The following is a 19,142-nucleotide window of genomic DNA, read 5'->3' as shown; positions in this document are numbered from 1 at the left end:
TCTGTCGAATCTGCTCTCAGGCACTTCTCTTTAGTAGGTTACTTTATCACAAGGAAAAAAAATGTACTACCTCTGGAATTAACATTGAAGGAGTTTTGCTTGTCCTGAAAGTTAATTTTATCCTCCCTTCTCAATCATGCTCTGTTTGGCCTGGTTGACACAGCGCCTGTACTGGTTGGCCAGAGCAGAGCAGCTGAGTATCTGCTGGGCGTTCTGGAGGTAAACACTGGAGGATTTTGGCCTGCAGATCCGCACAAACTGGATGAACCTCATACTGCTTGAATTTTGCTTCCACCTCTTCAGCACCTTCGTGATATTGTTCAGTGGTGATTTTATAGAACTCTGAGCTCCTCTCCTCCAGTCTACCCAGCTACTCTTTGTAGTATGCACCCTGTCTCTTTATTACTCAATCTTTCCCCTCAAGCAGCTTAGCCAGGTGCTTTGCCTTAGTGCATTCCTCCTCACTTGATATCCTCTCTTGGAGAATAACTGTGATCAACTCCTCATTGGCAAGAGCCCTCTTGCAGTCTAGTTCTTTGTCTTGCTTTAGTCATTTCTGATTTTCATATTCTTTCTTGGCTTGCTCCAGTGCCAGCTCTTTAGTTACTCTTCTTTTCAGTTCTTCATCAGAAACTGAGGCACCATAAACACCAAAATACTGCTGAAACTTCAAGCCTGATGGAGAGATATCCTTCATACGATTAATCACATTTTCTGAAAGCCAAATGCCCTTCACCATGGTGATATTCTAGTTCTCGTCCGCCTCAAAGGTGACCTGGCAGGTGCTGGAGGTCCCACCCATGGCTTCTTCTGTCTCCACAGAGTCCTAGCATGGACCCATGAGCACTTCAGGCCCCACCCCACCCCCATGCCTGGATGTGCCCAGCATTTGCCTTGCAGAGCGGGAGCAAGGCCATGACCCCCACACATAGTTTTTTTTCAAATATATTTTATTGATTATGTTATTACAGTTTTCCCAATTTTTTTCTCCCCTTTATCCCCACTCCACCCTGCACTCCCCCTACCCTCCAGCATTCCCCCCACCTTAGTTCATGTCCATGGGTTGTACATATAAGTTCCTTGGCTTCTCTGTTTCATATACCATTATAAGCCTTCCTGCATCTCTTTTATGCCTACCATTTATGCTTCTTATTCCCTGTACCTTTATCCCCCCTTCTTCCTCTCCCTCTCCCTACTGATAACCCTCCATGTGATCTCCATTTCTCTGATTCTGTTCTTGTTCTAGTTGTTTGCTTAGTTTTTGTTCTTTAGGTTCAGTTGTTGATAGTTGTGAGTTTGTTGTCATTTTACTGTTCATAGTTTTTGATCTTCTTCAATTTCTTAGATAAGTCCCTTTAATATTTCATATACTAAGGACTTGGTAATGATGAACTTCTTTAACTTGATTTTATCTGGGAAACACTTTACCTGCCCTTCCATTCTAAATGAAAGCTTTGCAGGATAGAGTAATCTTAGATATAGGGCCTTGCCTTTTATGACTTCAAATACTTCTTTCTAACTCCTTCTTGCCTGTAAGGTTTCTTTTGAGAAATCAGCTGATAGCCTTATGGGAACTCCTTTGTAGGTAACTCTCTCCTTTCCTGTTGCTGCTTTTAAGATTCTCTCCTTATCTTTAATCTTGGGTAAGTTAATGATAATGTGCCTTGGTGGGTTCCTCCTGGGTCTAATTTCTTTGGTACTCTTTGGGCTTCCTGGACTTCCTGGAAGTCTATTTCCTTTGCCAGATTGGGAAGTTCTCTTTCTTTATTTGTTCAAATAAGTTTTCAATTTCTTGCTCTTCCTCTTCTCCTTTTGGCATCCCTATGATTTTGATGTTAGAGCATTAAAGTTGTCCCAGAGTTTCCTAAGCCTCTCCTCATTTTTCTGAATTCTTATTTCTTCATTCTATTCCATTTGGATGTTTATTTCTTCCTTTTGTTCCAAATCGTTGCTTTGAGTCCTGGTTTCCTTCTCTTCACTGTTGGTTCCTTGTATATTTTGCTTTATTTCACTTTGGATAGCTTTCATTTCTTCCTTCATTTTGTGACCAAGCTCAATCAGTTCTGTGAACATCCTGATTACCAGTGTTTTGAACTCTGTGTCAGATAGGTTTTTTTATCTCCTCATTACTTAGCTCTTTTTCTGAAGTTTTGATTCGTTCTTTCACTTGGGCCATATTTCTTTGTCTTGGCATACCTTTTTTGTTGTAAGGGAGCAGAGCGTTAGGTGTTTGCCAGGGTAGGGCAACCCTTTTTGCTGTGTTGTGGCATTGTGTGGGGGAGGGGTCAGAAAGGGAACAATGCTACTCACTTGCTCCTCTCTAGCCTCACTTTCCAACAAACTGTCCTGTGAGACTGGGAGTTTCTCCCGCTGTCACAGTCCCCCAGTATTTTACAGCTAGTTTTGAGTCTTTACTTTCACATTCAGCCTTGTCCCCGTAGTCCCTGCCTTGCTGCCTATCTCCCATTTCTTCCCCACGTACTGGACTAGGTGAATGTTTCTTTAACTCCTTGGTTGTCGGAGTTCCATGCAGTTTGATTTTCTGGCACTTCTGGTTGTTTATTGTTTTTAAATTAGTTGTTATCCTTTTTTTGTTTGTGTGAGGAAGGGAAGTGTTTCTACCTATGCCTCCATCTTGGCCAGATCTTCTCAGTCACCACGTTCTTGATTCCTTCTTTTTCATTAGTCACATCTTCCCTTTCATTTCAGCACCACAGTCATTCTACTCACAGTCAGGTTCTTATAATTGAGGCCATTATCAGCCATTGCGAAGTATCTTTGCTCATTTCCCCACATGGTCAGCCTTTCTTCTACACTGCACCTCGGAAATTTCTACCCATCATCACTGCCCATACTCTAGTGTCCTCAATGACTCCCCTCTACTTAGTGAAGAAAGAGAAACCTTTAGTCTGGCATCTTAAGTGATAAGTTTTTGCCCTTAGTCATCCTTTCTTGTTGTATACTCCAGCTAAACTAAACTGTGTTTGTCTGTGTTCTGTCACTGTTCTCCTAGCACCCAGGCCTTTTCCTTTTATACAATGCTTTGAATATGTAATTACTTTGCTCCTTGTCTATGATCTCCTTGCACTGTAAGCTGCAAAGTAGCAGAGAACATGTCTTCCATACTCAGTGCCTTGCACAGGAGCAGGTAGGAAAGGGCAGTGAGTATATATTTGTTGAACAGATGCACCAGAGTAGTAGAGAAGCCCTCAGTGGGTGTAGCCTTAAGTTATGTAGAAATCTTCATTCCCGAATAGCTGCAGAGCATCACTGTGGAGAGTAATCTAGACCTATCTAAAAAGGATATTTGAAACTTCAGTCCCTGGGCTGTGACTATCAATGAAATAGATCCGAGTGTAAGAGGGTGGCCCAATCCACGGTAATGCAACCAACTAAAAAGTCTGTCACACAGGTCTTGTTGGGGGTGACTCGAAGTTTTCTGGGGAGTCTCTTTAGCCCAACAGTGGACCAAAGACCAGAGAGGAGGCTGTGGGACCAAAGCAGTGGGTTCAGGCAGAGTGCAGGGCTCAAGTATGATCACTGAAAGGATCTACACTGGGCAGGGGCAGCCAGCAGAGGCTGAGCCTTATATGTCAGCAGGTGCTCAGGCTTAATCAGGCATAAGTGACTGAATTCATGGAGAAAGTACAGAGAGGAGTATTAAGGACTATATGTGGGCAGGTAGTGTATGTAAGTCCTATCTTGGTCTGATTCCCACCCTGTCTTTGCCTCCTGGATCTGGTGGTCCCTCTGTTACTACTCAGACTCCTGTGATCAGCACATCCTGCCTACATGTGCTGCTACCTACCTCTCATCTTGGCCACTTAACCTGGTGAGGCTTACCAACCAGATACACTGCCAGCCAGGCAGCACACAGATACAAGGCTGTGTGTTTCCAGAGTAAGATGAAGCAGAGTTCACTTTGTAAAATCTACTGTAAATCCTTTCAAGTAAGAAGAACACACTATGACACTGCCTCTACCTTGTAACTTTTAATGTTCACATTCTAAGTGGACCTGATTAAGTGACTGACATGCAATTTTTTCATTCCTAGGAATTGAAAAATGGATTTTTTGGATCAAAACTAAGGAAGAAATCCAAGAATGCTGAAAATAAACTGGGTTGGAATGTAAACCTTAGAAAGTTTCTAGGTATGACATGAGAGAATGAAGATAACATTTAGTATTTAAACCCCAAACAGGTTCACGGCTTGTTTTGTCTGCAGAAGGGTTGGAATAAAATAAGCTATGATTTGTGTTTTAGTGCTATTTTAGCTAATGGCTTATCCACAAGAGCTACTCCAGCAGTCCACCAAAGTCAGGTTTATGACTCACTGCAATGAGGGGGACCACATGCCAGAGGATCCATGGGGTGTATCACCAAATAAAGGAAAATATAGTGGAGTGCTTGGTGGGGGAGGGTGGTTTCATGTAAATGAAAGCAGAGTGTTTGAAAGGTTCAAAGCACAGCAGGGTGTGTGTGAAGTGGTCACTATCAGATATGGACTAGTAATGGAATCAGTGTTCTGCTACCTTGGAAACAACAAAGGCAAATATGGCTATTTGTGCTTAGGGAATTGTGCTTAGAAATCCTTCTATGACGCTCTGCACCAGAGTTGGAAATTAAAGATGCTTGTCTATGTCAAAGTGACTTAGGTCTTCAGGCAAGTGTCAGATGTTTTATTCTTATTGATATTATTTGAAACAGCAGTTTCTGAACATCTGATTTTTTAGAGAACATGGTTTCTTGGCAAGCAGGAAACCTTGGTCACTCAATTGGGGGTAGGGGATGCTGTTAGAACATTTTACTACTGTACTCTGTCTTGGGGAGATATATTTCCTGATAAACTTGCAGTTGGATTTATCTATTTTGCCAGCCTGATATGAAATGTTTGGAGTGTAGCAGGGCAGATTTTAATTTTCTTAGCCTGGGCTAATTTTTTTTCTTTCTCAGTGCTAATTCAACTGAGTGAGAGCATCTTTACTTGATTACTACTTTAGGGAAAGAATGTGATGACAGTAGTCCCTTATTTCAAGTTTTCCAACTATTAAGATGTGTTTGCGTGATTATATATATAATTACAGATGTCCACAGAACAATGTTTTTAATGTAATTGTAGACCTTGAGGAAGGTGAAAGAAGTGAACCTAAAACATTGAAAGATCTTCACTTCTCAGAGAGTCCCCTGGAAATTCCAGCTTACTGTGAACAATCAAGTTCTAGACCACCCACCCACAAGTCCCAGGTAACTTCTAAAGAAAATCTTAAGAGTATTACATACTTACTGTTTTTTTAATGTTTCCCATGAACTACTTTAAGGAAGTGTTTCCCAGCCTTTTCACCATGTTCCAAAGCTGGGAATACTGTGCTGGACTAGAAAGTCTCTCATATTCATGGAGCTTACATTTTATTGATGGGTGGGAGTAGGAAGATAATAAATATGTAAATAATGAAACAAAATTTTTAAAATTGTGATAAGGATCATGAAAAAGATGCACTGGGTAATGGGATAGAGCAGTGGTTCTCAAAGTGGACCTCGCACTTCAGTAGTACAGATATCATGTGGGAGTTTATCGGAAATGCAAATCCTCAGGCCCCATGTCACACCTACTTAATTAGGGACTCTGGAGGTGGGTCCACTAATCTGTTTTAATTAGCCCTCCTTGATGCACATTCAAGTCTGAGAAACCCTGGGAGAGAGAATGACCATGAAGGAAGAAGTGTGTTCTTATTCAGAATAATAGGAGAGGGTATTCTTGAAAAGGTGACATTTGAATTGAACCTTCAAGATGAAGAGAAGCCAGCCCTGCAAATCTCTTGGCAGCAGTAACAACAAGTACAGCAAAGTAAGGATTTGTTACCAAACAAAAGTGGGGTTTGGCTGTCTGCTGCTACCCATAGGCAAATTCTGAAGGCAGAGGTTTGGTGAGAAAAGGAAAGAGGTCCTTTATTCAAAAGCTGCACAATTTGAGACGATGGCAGGCTCCTTCTTCAAAGCCCTTCCCCTCCAGAGCACCCAGAGGAAAACCCAGCCATCCCCTGCCAGACCAGTCCAAGGCTGTGGCCCAGAGTTCTTTCTCTCATTCAAAATACTGTCCTGTGGGAATTGCAGGCAGCCACTGAGTCCTCCTCCAACCAGCTCAGCTTCTCTTTCTGCTGTGGGCCTCAGATACCCTTCTTTTCAGAGCTACCATTGACCACACAGCTTCCAGGGCCAGTCAATCCCTTAAGCCCCAGCCTCTACCTCTGTGAAGTGGGTCCAGAAACATTGAGCGCATTTGTTCCTTCCCTCAGTTTGTATTTCCCAGCCCACACTTCTTGTACTCCCAGAGTGCCTGTGCACCCTAGCCAATCCTGTCCTTTTCTTAGACTGATAGGACAGAACCTCCCCCTGCTGCCATGTTGACCTCTAGGTCACATGCAGCTTTGTCCTCTGGGACTGAAAAGGAGTGAGAAGGTTTTTAGCCTCAGCCAAATACTTCACTTGCCTTACAAACACTTGGTGCCTCAGTGCTACAACCCCTTCCGGCCACGTCTTTATGGGGTGGAGGCAGGGTCAGAAAGTGGGAAGGAATCTGCTGTCACACACCATTTAGCTGGTTACCCAGACAGTGGGGCTTCACTCACACTGTCCTGGGCCCTTCCTGTGGCTCTTTCCTCACTTAGGGCACCTGTCAGGTTACGCTGATAACAGATTGCAGGAAGGCTGGTGTGGTAAGCAAGGTGAGAGGTGAAGTGGGAATGGTAGACTGGGCCAGAGCTAGGAGATCTATGGTTCTCAAACATGGCTGCATATCAGAATCACCTGAGGGGCTTCACAGCAATTCCAGGAACCCAAACTCAGAAATTCTGATTTAATTGATTTGATGTGGGGTTTGGGCATAGTTTTATTTATTTTTTAAATTCATCCACATGTGATTCTAATGGGTAGGCATGATTGGGAATCACAGAATACTATGGGTGAGTCCCATTATAAGGAGTTTGAATTTTCTACTCATTGTAAAGGGAATCCATTTGGACAGTAAGACATGATCTCATTTGCATTTAAAAGAAGACAGAAAGAGGTTTTCTCATTGGCCATTGTTTGGATCTTAGGTTATAGAGGAATTTAGAGGGGAATATCATTTGGAAGGCTTTTGCTCCAGGTGAGAAATGATAATGGTTTGTACCAAAGTTGTACAAGTGGTCCTCATAGGAGACAGTGGGATTCTAGAAGTGTTTTGGAGGTAGAGCTGACAAGTTTGGCTGAGGGATCAGATGGATGGGAAAATAAAGAGTAAAGGATGACTCTCAGGATTCTTGCCTGAGCATCTGGAGGTAATGGTACCATTAATTAAGATGAAGAAGATGAGAGAGGATGCAGGTATACAAGGGATCATTAGAAATTCAAGTGGGGGTATTAAATAAACTGAACCTGCCATGCAAGTTCAAACCCAGGAGAGAGGTCAGGGCTGGAAATATATATATGTGGAAACACTGTACCAGGGTAGGCAAAAGTAGATTTACAGTTGTTTATATGGAAAATATAATAATTAATAAATAATAATACAAGAATAAACAAACTGTGTGTTTTACATACTCGTAACTGTAGACTTACTTTTGCCTACCTCTGTATACATGGTATTTAAAGCTTGGGTCTGTACAGGATCACTTGCCAAGAGTGTACAGAAAAAGAAGATAGCACAAGACAAAATCCTTGTCTTAGAAGTTGAGTAGAGGAGGAAGAGCCAAAGAAGCAGGGAGAAAGCAAAAGAAAAAACAAGTAAGAAAGAAAAGAAAAAGCCAAGAGAAGAAAGGGTTTTAGGAGAAGGCACTGGTCATCTATTTGAAGTTTTACTGGGATTCAAATTAGACAAGGACAGGGACTTGCCCACTGGATTTGACAAATGAAGTGATTTATGACCTAAATAAAAGATATGTGTGTGTGTGTGTGTATGCATGTATATATATGCACACATATATATTATGCACACACACATATACACACACACATATCTATATACAAAATAAATAAAAGATATATATGTAATATATGTGTGTATATATATATACACACATATATATATAAAACACAAGAAATATGCCCTTACACTACTTTCCTACCACTACTACTATTATAGCAATTTGATTTTTCAATGTTTATAAAGTTGAATTTAGAATCTTGGCATCTAAAGACAACCCAAGAGCTCTTGCTTCCTCCCTCCAATCTGAGCCCCAGGAAGAGTATACATTGAATCATATTTTAATCCAGCCACAACTGCTTCTTGTGTACCTCTGATTCCAAGTCTACTCACACTAATAATCAAGTATACAAGTTAAAAAGCATTGTTTCCAAACCTGGTTGAACATTACAATAATCGGGGGAACTTGATAGATAGATAGATAGACAGATAGATAGATAGATAGATAGATTGATTGATTTCCACCTACCCTTCCTGAAATCCTCCTAGATAATCTAATTTCATAAGCCTGAATGGAGTCCATGGAGGACTTTGATGATCAAGGATCGAGGATAAGGATCAGTTAGAGAACTAACTGTCCTTATCTTGAAATCAAGCTCTTTTCTCCACTTCCAATCTATAATGTTATGGTGTAACTCAGCCTAACCTTTTGATTTCTTTCATTGGCCCACTCACTATATTTTCTGGAGGATCACAAAGCCCAGGCCAGAGGACCATACACCTAGTTAGGTCTGCTTTCAAACTCCACTAAGCAAAAGGACAACCATCCCTATAAGAGAATATTACCTTTTTCAGTCTTGTGGAAAGAATGATTACCTGGTTACCAAACAGACCATTGAACACATACAACTCTTGTGAGCAATGCGTGTGAGTATTGCTCAAATAATAAACTGTTTCTGAGATTTAAAAAGTATCATTTTGAAGAATAAATGGTATGACAAAACACAGTCATAAGTATTTTCAGAAAAACAGCCTTATATGTCCTTACTTATCTCTAATATGTTTAGAAAGAATTATTTTCTCTGTGCAAAGATATTTGTTTTACCTTGTTCACCTAGTTATTTAAGAATTGTTTTTCTACGCCCTGGCTGGCATAGCTCAGTGGATTGAGCGCGGACTGGGAACCAAAGTGTCCCAGGTTCGATTCCCAGCCAGGGTACATGCCTGGGTTGCAAGCCATAACCCCCAGCAACCGCACAGTGGTGTTTCTCTCTCTCTCTCTCTCTGTCTCTCTCTCTATCTCCCTCCCTTCCCTCTCTAAAAATAAATAAATAAAATCTTAAAACAAAAAAAAGAATTGTTTTTCTCCAAGGGAAAGATAAAGTAAAACATTATGTAAAGATGTCAAGATTCAGAATTCTAAAAAAAGGGGAAGATGAGGACAAGTTTAGGGAATTTGACTAGAGTTCAGAGGGCCAAAGAAGCTGTAAAAAAACCAAAAATGTTTATCTTCCCTTTTTTTCTTCATGTTGATAAGAGATTCTTCTCAATATTCTAGCTCAATTCTCACCCAAAGCGTACTTCAGTAAACATCAGAATTAATGATGCTGGTGGGTATTACAACGTGTTAATAACCACCATGGAGACAAGGTGTCTCTAAGCTAATCATCTGGTCTGGGGGCATTATCAGGGGCCAGGCAGCAGAAAAAATGCATGAGACAGCCTGTATGGAACATAAATAACTGCTGACACCTGGCTTTAGTGTCAGGGCACAAGTTTGGGGGTTCTCTTGCCAGGTGGAATGCCCTCCTGCCAGCTAAAGGGGTTATTTCTACTCAGCTCCAGCCAACCTTTGAGAAGAAGGCATGCAAGGGTATTCAACCTTTTGATGTCTCTAGGCCACACTGGAAGAAATATTCTCTTGGACCATACATTAAATACTTTGTGACACATAATCACAAAAAGATCTCATAATATTTTAAGTACATTTATAATTTTGTGTTGGGACATGTTCAGAGCCGTGCAGAGCTGCATGTGGCCTGAGGGTTGCAGGTTAGATACCCCTGGAGAGGCTTAGCCAGAACCCTGCATCTGTTATAATCTAATTTTAAATGTTAGCAATTACTTAAAGGTTTGTTTAAAAAAAGAATTTGTGGGAGTTCTGGCCCAGATGGAGGCGTAGGTAGAAACACTTTACTTCCTCGCACAACCAAAAGGATAACAACCAATCTAAAATCAATAAACCCCCACAACTTTGAGAAAATCAAACTGCATGAAACTCCAATAACCAAGAAATTAAAGAAAAAGTCAACCAGAATAACCAGACTGGTAAGATTCCTCAGTGAGGCATCAGACTGCCAGTAGAGCTGACTAAATGGGAAACTGAGACTCAGAATTGATTGTGGACTACAGCAGTTGTTGCGGTGGGAGAAACTCCCAGTCTCACAGGAGAGTTCATTGAAAAGTGCTCTAGGGAGGAGCAGGCAAGCTGCATTTTTCCCTCTCTGGCCCCTCCCCCATAGGCAGCGCCACCACACAGGAAAGAGGGTTGCCCTGCCCTGGTGAATACCTAAGGCTCTGCCCCCCTGTTAGCAGGTGTGCCAAGACAAAGAAATATGGCCCAAATGAAAGAACAGAGCAAAACCTCAGAAAGAGAACTAAGCAATGAGGAGATAGCCAACCTATCTCTTGGAGAATTTAAAGTCCTGGTAATCAAAATGATCACAGAACTGATTGAGCTTGGTTGAAAAATGAAAAAACAAATGCAGGATACCCAAAATGAAATAAAGCAAAATATTCAGGGAACCAACAGTGACAGGAAGGAAACCAGGACTCAAAGCAATGATTTGGAACAAAAGGGAAAAATAAACATCCAACCAGAACAGAATGAAGAAACAAGAATTCAAAAAAGTGAAGAGAGACTTACGAACCTCTGGGACAGCCTGAGACACTCCAATATCCGAATTATAGAGGTGCCAGAAGGAGAAGAACAACAACAAGAAATTGAAAACTTATTTGAACAAATAATGAAGGAAAACTTCCCAATCTGACAAAGGAAATAGACTTCCAGGAAGTCCAGGAAGCCCAGAGAGTCCCCAGGAAGTTGGACCCAAAGAGGAACACACCAAGGCACATCATCATTAACTTACCCAAGATTAAAGATAAGGAGAGAATCCTAAAAGCAGCAAGAGGAAAGGAGACAGTTACCTACAAAGGAGTGCCTGTAAGGCTATCAGCTGATTTCTCAAAAGAAACCTTGTGGGCAAGATGGGGCTAGAAGGAAGTGTTTCAAGTCATGAATGACAAGGACCTACATCCAAGATTACTCCATCCAGCAAAGCTTTCATTTAGAATGGAAGGGCAGGTAAAAGTGCTTCTCATGTAAAGTCAAGTTAAAGGAGTTCATCATCACCAAGCCATTATTATATGAAATGTTAAAGGGGCTTATCTAAGAAAAAGAAGATAAAAACTGTGAACAGCAAAATGACAACAAAGTCACAACTATCAACAAATGAACCTAAAAGAAAAGAAAAACAATGAAAACAAAAACTAAGCAAACAACCAGAACAGGAACAGAATCAGAGAAATGGACATCACATGGAGGGATTTCAGTGTGGAGGGGAAAGGGAGGAATAGGGGTTAAAATTTACAGGGAAGAAGAAGCGTGGTTAGTAGGCATAAGGTAGATAGGGAGAGATAAAAAAAAATGGTGCGGGAAACCGAGGAGTCAAAGAACTTATATGTACAACCCATGGATGTGAACTAAGAGAGGGGAATGCTGGAGGGTTGAGGGGTGTAGGACAGGGGGTGGGATAGAGGAAGAAAAATTGGGAAAACTGTAATAGCATAATCAATAAAAAATGCTTTAAAAAAGAATTGTATATTTGGGCCAAATAAAACTCAAAGGCAGACTAAATTTGGCCAATAGACCACCACTTTGAGACTTTTGGTCTAGGCTATATTAGATCTGACACAAAAACAACTGAAACCCTTTGACCAATTCCCATCACCTGCAGCATAAAGTCTGGAGTCCTAAGCTCAGCCTGCAGATATGTTGTAGAAGCTACTGTTGATGTGGCCTAAAGCAAGTTATTGGACTTTCTGAGCCTCAGTAGCATCTTCATTTCAGAAATGAGGAATATATGTGCCATTAGATATGATGCATTAAGATAGACACCATGTCATTTCTCTGGTATTTGTATCAAAGTGCATGAGTGAATCCAGTCACAAGGAAACCTTAGACAAAACCAAAGTGAAGGGGATTCTACAAATTAACTGATCTGTTACTATTCAAAGAATGTCAACATCATGAAGGATATACAGACTGAGAAACTATTTCAGATTAAAGGAGACAAAAGAGAGATAATAACTAAATGAAAGTGTGATTCTAGAGTTAATCCTAGAACAAGAAAAATATAGCTGTGAAGGACATCATTGGCACAATCAATAAAATTTAAATAAACATCTATGGGTTAGATTATATATTATATATATATATATAGATTTATATATATATAAAATCTATATATATGGAGAGATTTTATTTATTTATTTTTAGAGAGAGGGGAAGGGAGGGAGAAAGAGAAGGAAAGAAACATCAGTGTATGGTTGCCTCTCGCACACCCCCTACTGGGGACCTGGCCCACAACCCAGGCATGTGCCCTGACTGGGAATCAAACTGGCGACCCTTTGGTTCACAGGCCAGCACTCAATCCACTGAGCCACACAAGCCAGAGCTAGATAATATATTATATCACTGTTAATTTTTTTGGTTTTGATAATTGTGTAAGAGGACATCCATGTTCATAGGTAATGCACACTGAAGTATTTAGAGACAGAGGACATGGTTACTGTAGCTTATTCCCCACAATTCAGACAGAGACAGAGAGAATGAAATCACTTGGGGCAAAATGTTAATATGAATGCCTGCTCAAACTGGTTATACAGGAGTTATTTGTACAATCCTTGCAGCTTTTCTGTAACTTTGAAATTATAAAAAGTAAATGTTATAGGAATAAAATGAAATGGGGATATTACCCACCTCCTAAGGCCATTGTGAAGTGTCAAGGAGATAACAGCTACAAAAAAATACTGTCAGACCCTCCATAAGTGTTAGCTTCTTCCTTTGTGTTCCTTCTCAAAACTTCCTTTCTGTCCCATTCTCCTACCACTAGGACATCAAACCAATTGCAGGATAGACTATGAGTCGCAGGAGGGGCTATGTGCTATAATATTTATCTTTCTCCTTCCTTGCATCAAACACAGTGCCTGGTATAAAGTTGATGCTCAAATAAGTATGTTGAAGTGAGTTCAATATTTGTGGATAACAGCAGACAGTTGCTGCATTTATTCTTTTAGGTGAGTCCTTTTGAGTTTCCTAGGGATATAGTCTTTGAGAAAAATGTGTGCTAACTTAGGTTTCTAGATTCTAAAATCTTGTCTGTCTAAAGCTAAATTCAGATATCTTCTTTTGTAAACTTATGTCTTTAATGTAATGTACATACCTGGTTATGAAGAGCATTTTAATTTTTAATGTTGTTTACTGGGGTAATCATTACTTATGATTTCCCCAATCATGGTTTTTAAATGACGGATTTTGGACATAAGAAAAAAAAGTTAAAATTAATTTTTAATGAAATTTCATTATACCACAGCTTTTACCATGATTCTATTATATTCTTAATTTTAGTTCCCTGGTTTTGCATACATAACTGGCCATAATAATTTGACAAGCACAGAGATCATGAGAATTCAAAGGGAGACAGACTTTCTCAAGTAAGTAATCTCATTCTCTTTACTATTTCTTAAAACCTTCTAAGACACATTGTGGTCAAAAAGAATTTAAAGATGGGACATAATGGTGTTTGCCCACCCCACTGTTTTTTATTAAATTTTTACAGATATTAAAGGCATAATTGACATAAAATAAACTGCACTTATTTAATGAGTACAATTGACATATGCATATAACTTTAAAACTATCATCTCAGTCAAGAAAATGAACAAATCTATCACTTCCAAATGTGTTGTACCTTTTTGAAATTTCTCTCTTGTGCACCTCCTTATTCATAAGCAACTGTTGATCTGCTTCTTGTCACTATAGCTTAGTTTGCATTTGATTTCATATATAAATGGAATGATTCAGTTAGTACTTTTTTGCCAGCTTCTTTAATTTAGCCTAATTATATATCAAACATTTATTTCTGTTTAATGCTAAATAGTATTAAATTGTAGGGATACATCACAATTTGTTTATCTAGTTACTTATTGATGAATATCAAGGTTGTTTCCAGTTTTGGGTTGTTACAGATAAAGCTCCTATGAACATTTGTAGTCATGTGCGGATACTTTCATTTCACTGAGGTAAATACCTAGCAATGGAATGCCAGGGCCATGTGATAGGTGTATGTTTAATTTAAAAAACAAAACTGTCAAAATGTTTTCCAAAGAGGTTGTATCATTTCACATTCCCACCAGCAATGTAAGAGAGTTACAGTTCCTCTACATCCTCACAAACACTTTTATTTTTGTTTTTGTTCATTTTAGTGAGATGGCAGATGTGGTTTTTTAAATCATTTTTATATTCAATTACAGTTGGCATATATTATTATTATTATTAGTTTCAGACATACACCCCATTGATTAGGTATTACATAACTTAATAAGTGATCATCCCAATAAGTCTCACACCCATCTGACACCATACATAGTTATTAGACTATTATTGACTATACCCTATGCTATACTCTACATCTCCATGACTATTCTGTAACAATCAACTTGTACTTCTTAATCGCTTCACCTTTTTTGCCCATCCCTCTGAAGCCCCCTCCATCTGGCAACCATCAAAACATTCTCTGTTTCTATGATTCTATTTCTGTTCCACTTATTCATTTGTGTTGTCTTTTAGATTTAACTGTTGATAGATATGTATTTATTGCCTTTTTATTGCTTAGTCATATTTTTGATCTTCTTCTTAAAGAAGATCCTTTAATGTTTCATATAATACTGGTTTGGTGGTAATGAAATTTTCTTGTCTGGGAAGCTCTTTTTCTGTCCTTCAATCTAAATGACAGTTTCACTAGGCAGAATAATCTTGGTTGTAGGTCCTTGCTTTCTGTCACTTTGAATATTTCCTGCCAATCCCTTCAGGTTTGCAAAGTTTTTGTAAAGAAACCAGTTCTCTTGTAAGTTACTAACTGCTTTTCTCTTGTTGCCTTTAGGATTCTCTATTTGTCTTTAACCTTTGGCATCTTAATTATGATGTGTCTTGCTATGGACCTCTTTGGGTTTATCTTGTTTGGGACTCTGCACTTCCTGGATTTGTATGTCTACCTCCTTTACCAAGTTAGGGAAATTTTCTGTCATTATATTTTCAAATATGTTTTCAATTTCTTGCTCTCTCTTACCTTCCAGCAGCCCCATGATGCAAATATTGATACACTTGAAGTTGTCCCAGAGGCTTCTTACACCATCCTTTTTAAAGATTATTTTTTCCTCTTTGCTATTCTGATTGTTTGTTTTTTCTTAGATTCCAAATCACTGATTCATCCTCTACTTTGTCTAATCTACTGTTGATTCCCTGTAAATTGTTCGTTTCAATTAGTGTATTTTTCATTTCTGATTGTGTCTTTTTTATGCTGTTGAGGTTCTCACTAAGTTCCTTGAGCATCCTTAAACCAGTGTTTTGAACTCTACATTTATTAGATTGCTTGTCTCCATTTTGTTTAGTTCTTTTTCTGGAGTTTTGTTTTGTTCTTTCATTTGGGCCATGTTTCTTTGTCTTCTCATTTTCGTAGCTTCCCTGTATTTGTTTCTATTTATTAGGTAGAGCTGCTACATCTGCCAGGCACCGTAGGGTGGCCTAATGTAATAGGTGTCCTGTAGGGTTCAGTGGCACAGCCTATCACCTTATCACCCTAGCTGGGCACTCAAGGTGTGCCCTTCCTGTACGCTGAGTATACCCTCCTCTTGCAGTTGACCCTTGATTGCCATTGGCACATCAATGGGAGGGATTTACCCAGGTCAATCTGCTGCAGGGACTGGTAGTGACCACTGACCAACAACCTCCAACCACCATGGAGGATCAGTTGTGCAGGGCCCACTCCGTAGAGTAGGTCTTACTTCAGCAGGGCTCAGTTGCCCACTGAGTCCATCCCTTAAGTATGTCACTTCTGGAGGCCAATGGGTAGTGGTGCTTCAATGTAGTCTGAAGCTGTCTACTGAGTATGCAGGCTCTGGGGCCTCCTGGGAGATGCAGGCCAAGGTCAGCCACCATCTTTCTCCTACCCAATGGCCACCAGCATAGATTACAAAGTGATCTGCAGACGGCTGCTACTTGTGCTAGACTTGGAATTGCCTAAGCAAGGCCAAACTGAGAACCAAGTCTGGTTGTTGCTAGTGCCAGGCCTGGGGCCAGTTAGTGAGAGGTCCATGGCTCACTGAGGCTAAATGTTGCTTGTATGAGAGATTTTAGGAGAAATTGAAACAAGAGCCAAGACAAGCCATTTGTATAAAAAACCCACTGGGCACAGTTTGGGTGGCCTCAAAGTTATATGGGGCCAGGGCCTCAGGGAATCACCAGAGTGGGGCAAATAGTGTGAGCCAGGTTGATGGAATCTCAGATATGGTACCCACCTGCTGTCTCTCTGGGGAGAGGACTCATGAAAGGAATTATAGCCTCTGCCAGCACTCCTGTTTAGGAAAAAGCTGCCATTTTAGTTCTCACCCTGATGCCAAACAATTCAGTTCCTTCCCTGTTTATCTCTAGTGCCATTCAAACTGCTGCCCCATGCTGGAGCTCAACGGAAATGAGTCCAAGTATATCCATGCATAGGCCCTTTAAGAGGAACTGCTGGGGACTCCAGAAGCCTTAATCTTTTTCAGACTTAATCCCGGCTGGTTTTTAAAGCCAGAGGTTATGGGGACTTCTCTTCCTGGCACTGGAACACAGGGCTGGGGAGCCTGGTGTGGGGCTGGGACCCATTGTTCCTCATGGAGGGCCTCCACAACTGAGATCCCCCCAGGGATATCCTCCTGAGTTTTAGTTGCCACATATCAATCAGTGTGGGACCATCCCATTCTGCTTCTCCACTCCTCCTACCAGCCTCAATATGGTTTCTTCTTTAATTCCATAGTTGTAGGACTTCCATTCAGATCATTTTCAGGCAGTTCTGCATGATGGTTGTTCTGTAGTTTAATTGTACTTTTGATGTGGTTGTGGGAACAGGTGAGTGCTGTGTTTACTTATACTGCCATCTTGACCAGAAGTCCCTGGATATGGTCAAGGGACTTGATTTAATTTTAATTTTCATTTCCCTAGTGACTAATTATTTTGAACGTCTTTTAATGTGCTTATTTGCTCTCTATACATCTTTGGGAAAGTATCTGTTCAAATTTTTTGTGTGTTTTAAAAATTGGGCTCTATATCTTTGCATTATAGAGTTATTCATGTTTTCTTGTATTAGATGTAAGTTTTGCAAATATATTCTTCCAGTCTTTGGATTTTCATTTTCCTAGGAAAGTTTTTTTTTTCCCAAAAGAGCTTAAGTTTTTACATTTCATGAAATACAGTTAATTAATTTTTCTTTTATACATCCTGCTCATTTTGATACATTTAAGAAATATTTTCCAAACCTAAAATATATCCCACTCACTGAGACCATCCTTCCTTCCTTCCTCCCTCCCTCCCTCCCTCCCTCCCTCCCTCCCTCCCTCCCTCCCTCCCTCCCTTCCTTCCTTCCTTCCTTCCTTCCTTCCTTCCTTCCTTCCTTCCTTTTTTATAGTGTGGAATGTTTATTGAGTGAAGAGTAAGGTGACTGGGTAGAAGGGGGAGATATTAAAAGGAGCCGTGCTGTGCTTTTTGGTCAAATATTTATGTGGACAACCATTCAGCACTTTGGATGAGAAAAGCATGGCTCAGAGATGTTAAATCACTTGTAAAAGCTCACACAGCACAGATGGGCTGGAACCTAGTTGCAATTGGCTCAGGGAGGGGCAAGGACCCAGGGAGGGGCAAGGACCCAGGGAGGGGCAAGGACTTGATCTACATCACACAATTAGGGAGAAAGGAAGGGAATGATTGAAGGAAGGACATTTCTCCCTTTGGATAGATTGGTGAACTGAGTCCCAGTATAAGGCTGTAGCTTTAGCAGGGCCAGGGAGTGAATATGAGTGTGCTGCTGTGTGGGTCAGATGCAAAGGCCCAGAGCAAGGTCTGAACTTAGTGGAGGCACACATGCTGTGCCATCTCCATGGTGTTGTGGAAGCAGAGTAGGCAGAGCAGGCAGGTTTGCAGGCATGGTGCAGGGACAGGTGGCTGGAGTGCTCGAAGTCCACATGTGAAGGACTTGAGTTCTGAGTGTGACCTGCAGTGGCTCCACAGCTGCAGGGTGCTGGCAACTGTAGCCCCTGTGAGGGCTAGGCTCTCCCAGTGGTGGCTCATGCTGGGGCAGCCCCTGGGGCTCCTCCTTCAGCTGCTTTGTGTACATGTAGGGGACTTTGTTGGCACTGGTAAGCAGGTGGCAGCCCAGCTGTGAGGGTGAGGGCCCTACCACCAAGGAAGTGGAGGAGGGGCCTTCCATTTCAGGGAAAGGGGGAGACTTGGAGCGCAGTGAGCCCATAGCCTCTGAAGAGAAGGACCGATTAATTTTGTAATGCTTTCTTCTATAAGTTTTCTCCCTTAAATTTAGTTCTATAGTCCATATTTAGTTAATTTTGTATGTGGTGTGAGGTAATGGTTCTGGTTCATATATTTGTATGTGGATATCAATTTATTCCAGAAAAGATGATCCTTTCCCCCTTGATTACTTTTGGGATCTGTTTCTGGACTCTATTATGCCCTATTGATATTTGTCTATATTTATTTATTACCACACTGACTTGATTACAACAGCTTTATAATAAGTCTTGAAACCAAGTATTATAAATTCTCCAACTTTGTTCTTTTAAAAAAATTATTAAACTTATATTGGGGTGACATTGGTTAATAAGGTTATATACATTTCTTTCTTTTTTAAAACATCAATCAGTTGCCTTTCACATACCCCCAACCAGGGACTTGGTCCGCAACACAGGCATGTGCCCTGACTAGGAATTGAACCCGTGACTTTCCAATTCACAAGCCAGCGCTCAATCCATTGAGCTATACCTGCCAGGGCATATTATATAGATTTTAACTGTACAATTCTATAATATATCATCTCTATATTATATATTTACTACTCAAAACTAAGTCTCATTC

General features: G+C 40.5%; 1 protein-coding gene and 1 pseudogene across 1 annotated transcript in view; one reads left to right on the top strand and one right to left on the bottom strand.

Annotated features, from left to right (window-relative positions):
* DZANK1 (double zinc ribbon and ankyrin repeat domains 1) overlaps positions 1–19,142 on the top strand; it is a 118,769-nt gene that overhangs the window by 16,450 nt on the left and 83,177 nt on the right. Inside the window, exons 4-6 of the mRNA XM_045832945.1 lie at positions 4,055–4,151; positions 5,120–5,244; positions 13,590–13,675. Of these exons, the coding sequence (XP_045688901.1) occupies positions 4,055–4,151; positions 5,120–5,244; positions 13,590–13,675 (308 nt within the window). The remainder of the gene's footprint in view (positions 1–4,054; positions 4,152–5,119; positions 5,245–13,589; positions 13,676–19,142) is intronic.
* On the bottom strand, positions 118–802 carry LOC123814853 (annotated as a pseudogene).

This window comes from Phyllostomus hastatus, unplaced genomic scaffold (assembly GCF_019186645.2).
Source record: "Phyllostomus hastatus isolate PE091 unplaced genomic scaffold, TTU_PhHast_1.1 phas_contig_17, whole genome shotgun sequence".
Taxonomy (NCBI): Eukaryota; Metazoa; Chordata; class Mammalia; order Chiroptera; family Phyllostomidae; genus Phyllostomus; species Phyllostomus hastatus.
This window is presented reverse-complemented; position numbering and strand designations above follow the sequence as displayed.